Source organism: Carassius carassius, chromosome 21, assembly GCF_963082965.1.
Source record: "Carassius carassius chromosome 21, fCarCar2.1, whole genome shotgun sequence".
In the NCBI taxonomy this organism is placed as follows: Eukaryota; Metazoa; Chordata; class Actinopteri; order Cypriniformes; family Cyprinidae; genus Carassius; species Carassius carassius.
In genome coordinates, this window is record NC_081775.1 from 29,259,126 (window position 1) to 29,265,722 (window position 6,597).

A 6,597-nucleotide genomic window follows, 5' to 3' on the forward strand; every position below is an offset into this window, starting at 1 on the left:
CTGTTTGTCGCGTGATTTCTGTGCTTTAAATGTCAAACGTACTGCAATTCGACCCGCTATCCTTGATTTCCCAACAACAACAACACACACACACTCAGGGAAGAATGGAAACAGTCTGCCAAATCCTCAGCAATGACTTTTATATAATTTGCAGTAAACTTATGTTTTGCTTTACTTGATAACCCCCTCCATTAACTTGGTTTATTCAGATTTAATAAATATGCATATATATATATATATATATATGTATATATATATATACAGTACAGACCAGGGCTGGACCGGGACAAAAAATCGGGCCGGGCATTTTTGCCCAGACCGGCCCACTATATGATCATAAACACCACCCATCTTTGCACGCCCTTAATTATATGCATACCCACTCCTATTCATTAAAACCACTAATGCCATGTAATGAGTGAGTATAGGAACGAGTGAGAGTTAACAGATGAAATAAGTCAAAATGTTATATTTATTAATACAGTTGAACTATACTCCACAGCGGTGAATCCTAAAACAAGCTATAAGCGGCTCTGGCATAGCAATACCAGTGTTTCTTACAGGATATTTGGTAAAACTATGGTGGTGTGTCCTCGGTCCTTCTAGGGGGGTTCAGGGGCATGCCCCCCGTGAGAAAATTTTGTGCATTTTAATGTTAAATTCATTAATCTGGTGCACTTTGAGAGTTCAAAATTAAAAGCTCCAACCCATATTCAGTGTGCAAATTAAACAAAGAAAAATTCAAACCTCTTTTAGTTACAGTGTCTATTTACATTACACCTATACATAATAATAGTTATAATATTAATCCAATGACAGTAATAGCCATATTTTGTAAAACAAATGCACAAAAAAATAAAGGAAACTTTCTTAATTAGTTGTACCAATTTCTATACTTGAAAGAGATAAGCACATGATCTTTTATTTTGACGCAAACTGCATCAAGCTTTTATTTTGGCGGAAAACATGGTTTACAAACGCCTCTTATTAAATTTCTAGTGAATTGCGGTAATCGTCAACTATGCAGATGTGGAAATAATCTACACTCATGACATGGCCTCAGTGTTTTGAAAGTAGTTATGCTTACCGTAGGCTCTACACTTTCTCATCTCTCTCCTGATCCTCCGTCCTCACTATCATCATCTGCCACAGGAGCTGATGAAGGTCAGAAAACATATATTTTGACACAGTTTACAGTGTCTGCTTTAAGGGCCTGGTTCTATTTTTTCACGCTATTTATCTGCACATTCCTTGCGTTTCTTCTCCATCTTTTTTTTACAAATACACACTGACACTGCTGCTGCTCGCTCACTCGTTTAAAGTTGTGATTGGGCCAGCCCAGTGTCAATCAAGAAAAGAGCCAATGGGCCGCTGATCTACGTGTTTCATGGGCTGGTCTGTCAGAAAAAAAAACTAACACTGACTTTGACCAATGCATTACACCGGCACAAACCCAGCGCCGCCAATTAAGCAAAACAAAATAAAACGAATGGGCCGCCGATGTACAAATTTTATGGGCCGTTTAAAAAAAAAAAAAAAAAAACGTATGAGTATGAGATATCGGCCCAAAAAGCACGTCGGCCCACCGGGCAAATGCCCGGTATGCCCAATGGCCAGTCCAGCCATGGTACAGACCAAAAGTTTGGAAACATTACTATTTTTAATGTTTTTGAAAGAAGTTTCTTCTGCTCATCAAGCCTGCATTTATTTGATCAAAAATACAGAAAAAAATGTAATATTGTGAAATATTATTACAACTTAAAATAATAGTTTTCTATTTGAATATACTTAAAAAAAAAAAATTTATTCCTGTGATGCAAAGCTGAATTTTCAGCATCATTCCTCCAGCCTTCAGTGTCACATGTAACATCCAGTCTATCACATGATCATTTAGAAATCATTCTAATATTCTGATTTATTATGAGCGTTGGAAACAGTTCTGCTGTCTCATATATTTGATGAATAAAAGGTTAAAAAGAACTGCATTTATTCAAAATAAAAAAAAATTCTAATAATATATATTTTAATAATATATTTTCTTTACTATCACTTTTTATCAATTTAACACATCCTTGCTGAATAAAAGTATTGATTTTATTTAAAAAGAAGAAAAAAAAATGTACTGACCCCAAATTACTGACCAGTAGTGTATATTGTTATTACAAAATATTTATATTTTAAAAACATAGCTTCTTTTTTTCTTTTTCTTTTTTTTTTACTTTTTATTCATCAAAGTATCCTAAAAAAGTATCACATGTTCTGAAAAAATATTAAGCAGCAGAACTGTTTCCAACTTTGATAATGAATCATCATATTAGAATGATTTCTAAAGGATCATGTGATAATGATCCTAAAAATTCAGCTTTGCATCACAGAAATAAATTATAATTTAAAGTAAAATAAATTTAAAAACAATTATTTTAAATTGTAATAATATATCACAATATTACATTTTTTTCTGTATTTTTGATCAAATAAATGCAGGCTTGATGAGCAGAAGAAACTTCTTTCAAAAACATGGTCTGTACTGTATATATATATATATTCTATTTTTTCACACTATTTATCTGCACATTCCTTGCGTTTCTTCTCCATCTTTTTTTTACAAATACACACTGACACTGTTGTTGCTCGCTCACTCGTTTAAAGTTGTGATTGGGCCAGCCCAGTGTCAATCAAGAAAAGAGCCAATGGGCCGCTGATCTACGTGTTTCATGGGCTGGTCTGTCAGAAAAAAAAACGAACACTGACTTTGACCAATGCATTACACCGGCACAAACCCGATATATATATATATTAACATTATTAATACCAAAAAGATTTAATAATTCTAATTAATCTTATAAACTATTATTATTATTATTATTATTATTATTATTATTATTACTGTTGCTGTTGTTGTTTTGTATTGTTTGTTTTGTTTTGTTTTGTTTTTATTAGTTTGGGAGGGGGTGTTCAATTTAATGATGTCAAAATGTAATAATCCTTATGCCATCTTTTTATATTAATATTATAGTATTTTATAGTAGTTTGAACTGTTATTCATTTTTATTAAGAAATTATAATTACATTATTATATAAAATAACAACAATAATAATAATTATTATTATTATTTTATATGATTGATGATTTTATATAATTCCTTAACAGAAATGAATAATATAATTAATAATATTAATATAATTAAATAAAACAAAATAAAAAAATAAAAAAATTTATATGAGTGAATCAACTTGCCAACATTATATAGTAATAAAAACATTTTTGTAAGATTTTAATTCTTTCATTTTTCGGAATTTTTAATTATTATTATTATATTTTTTTTTTTATTCAATTTTCTAATTTAAAAATTATATTTTCATGTTTAAATCAGCATCATTTACCTATGTTCAAGCTTTTATTCATTTTTGGATAATAAATAGGAAAGTTTTAGGATATAATTTTTTGATGTTAAATTTTATTTTGCTTGCATTTTATATTTTATTGTTAATAAAAAAAATATTGTAATGTTTATTTTATAATTATATTTAGAAATAGATTTAGAAATAAACTCTGTAACATTTATACCAAATGGTATTGAAACAACAAAACTTGATTGAGCTTAATTATGACACAACTGTCTTCTGTACAGAGCTACTTTACAGCTAGAATTCATTTTATTACAGAATTTTACAACATGAACACTGTTGTTTTCCTGTTTAATGTGAAGGTGCTGAAACAATCTGCATAAATGTGACTTGACTTGAATATACCGCACTAGTCATATGGAATGGTTTGTTTTTGTTTTACAAAACATCTCCTTTTGTTTTCCACTAATTTACATTATGAGTGCACCATCCCTTTAAAATAACGAGCAGACATTTCAGCCACTGTGTTGTGCTGGAGTAGGCGTATCATTTTCATTTAGTGTTTTTATTGCAGCATCAATGTCGTCTGATAAAAAGCAGGTTTGACTTGTTACAAAACCTTTTCACACAAGTTCATTCGTGAGCCCTGGTTACCCTAATGATGAACTCTAAATGATGTTATCACATTCTGCATTCCAAAGGTACTAATTACAGCCAAATTAGACTCAAAGGAGTAATTAGGGTTTCTTTTGTGAAGGTTGTTGGAAGGAAAAAATCTGAATGTGAATGCGATGTTAATTACTGAAACGTAACACCCTTTGAGTGTGATCTTCTGATCTTGATGCCATGTCTAATATTATTAGCATTCCCCACCGTCTTCCACCTGGCAGATGCGTTCCCTGTTATTTGCAAATGCTGGTTGTATTGGCACCGAAGAGGAGAGCGAGTGGGTGGCCGGCTTGTCAATCTCATTCCATTTGCTGTGTGTTAAACTTTTGATTGGCCTGGCTGCAAATGGAGACTGTATTTATGGGGTTGATTGCGGAGCTCATGGGCCTCTTACGAGGGAGGGAAACTCATCTGCACTCCACTGAAATACATTTCACACACTTTAGATAGGTTTTATCCGCGAAGGCTTGGACATTGACAGATTTTAAGGTTGCATTTACACTAAGGCACAGATCTATATCCGTTTTTCCTGTCGATATACTTCCTTTCAAGCCAAAATATGTATAATAAGAGTCCATTTACCACCAAATGGCCATGATAGTAATAATAATAATAGACTTAAACTTTAAACTTTTTGAATACTTTTAAATATTGATGATCGCTGTGGAATTATTATTATTATTATTAATATTTTGCTGATTTCCCAGTGTAGAAATGTGTATAATTATATATTTATATATAATTATTTTATATACAGTCTAACTTAATTATTTAGATTTTTTTATACTTAAAATATATTTAGATTTGTTTTTATAGTGTTGAATGCAAAAATATTTGCAAATTATTGCTGTTGTTTTTGTCATTCAGATAAAAAGTTTTGTTTTATGAATTATATTTACTGATATATTTTTTCATTATTGTATTATATTTATTTATATAATATTCCTCTCTCCCTTTCTTTTTTATGGTAATTTTCATTGCAATATTTTTACGCTCTCTCTGTGTGTGTGTGTATAAACTGTGATTTATGTATTAACGTTGTCCTTTCAATAATAATAATAACAACAAAATAATAGTATAACTTTTCTAATGTAGAATAATGAAATGCTTATTTTGCTTTTTAATTATAAATTTTAAATATATTTTTAGTATATATATGTGTGTGTGTGTGTGTGTGTGTGTGTGTGTGTGTGTGTGTGTGTGTGTGTGTGTGTGTGTGTGTGTGTGAGTAACTTTTTTAGTTTTTGTAATGATTGCAATGCAACTGATGAAATAATTCATTAACACCACACACAAGATCCAGCCGTCGTCCTTGATCCTACAGCAAATCTCTCTCTGAAATCCAGCATTAATGCTAACCATCTTCCTCTCTGTGTTTTCTGTCTCTCAGGCCCCTCAACAGATGGGCACATTGGCGTTCTACAGATACGAGCAGCCCATCGTGAACTACTGCCAGGCTCACCAGCCCCTGCACATCAACAGGAGCTTTGAGCCCCCGTCCCAGGCCCTGGAGGGGCTGGGGGCACGAGAACGCTGCGTCGTCCCATCCGCTGGCCTCCTTCCTTCCGTGCCTGCAGCCCCTCTGTCAGACATCCACACCCTACCGCAGTGAGCCGGAGATGGACTCGTCCCCGTCGCTTGCTCTCCTCCACGAACGTACCCAGGGGCATACTCTCTACCCCCAACATGAACCCTTCGCCAAACTGAATCACAGATATAAGGGACAGTGTGATGGACTACAGACTCTCAGGAGAGGACTCTGTCTTTGTCGTGAAGTGGGTTGAACACTCTCGGGTTTATCATTCGCAAGAATCGTCATTGTAGTGTACGATCGACGTGTTTGGAATAATCAAACAGGATGTTCTGGGGGGGGCAAAAAAAGCATTTTATTCTGGTATTTCAGGCTTTTTGTGAGCTCAACCCTCTAAATTTAGCAAAAGCATCATACTACCATCTCAAATGGGAAATAAATATCAAGTTTTATTTACTCAACACCACGCATACCCACAAGATCGGTGTTCTCCCGTAACCAGAGGTAATTAAACGTAAACCAGCGCCCCTTAAATGGATTCGAGGTATTTCTGAGCATAAAAAAATCTCTTTCATCTCTTTCTAATAAGTCCTTTCAGAACGACTCCTGCCCTGTGAAATCAGCGATAATTGCTTTATATGAAATTGCCCAAATTTGATTTCTCAAGGTGAGCTGGTGAATTTGAATTGTAAATGATAATATGACCCTCACTTGACGGCTTCTCTATTGTGAATCTTGATTGTTCGGTATTATGATGAAAGAACCCATCATGCCATGCCGGTTTTACTCGGAAAATTACTGACAGCTGTGACATCATTTATCAGAACTGTTTTACACCGACCGAGGAAAATGTCTGACACAATTTTGAGTTCCCTTTCAGTTTTTGGATGTTAACACTGGGTCAGTCCTGTTGAACTGTTAAAAATACATATAAACTACTTCTGTAAAATGGTCTTGAAAACTTTCAGGTCGACATCAGACACTTAAACTTAATTATAACGCGATTATTGCAAGATTATGCTGAGAAACTATGTGAGGCGATGTTTTTT

At 33.4% G+C, this 6,597-nt stretch overlaps 1 protein-coding gene across 3 annotated transcripts in view; it reads left to right on the forward strand.

The window, feature by feature from the left end:
* The window catches only part of LOC132098085 (leucine-rich repeat transmembrane neuronal protein 4-like), a 195,807-nt gene extending 189,919 nt beyond the window's left edge, over window positions 1-5,888 (forward strand). For 2 of the 3 annotated variants that reach the window (XM_059504210.1, XM_059504209.1), the window contains exon 3: window positions 5,408-5,888. In XM_059504210.1, coding sequence (XP_059360193.1) covers window positions 5,408-5,629 — 222 coding nt within the window. In that variant the 3' untranslated portion in view covers window positions 5,630-5,888. The remainder of the gene's footprint in view (window positions 1-5,407) is intronic. The other variant, XM_059504211.1, reaches the window with a different exon arrangement.
* The last annotated feature ends 709 nt before the right edge of the window (window positions 5,889-6,597 follow it).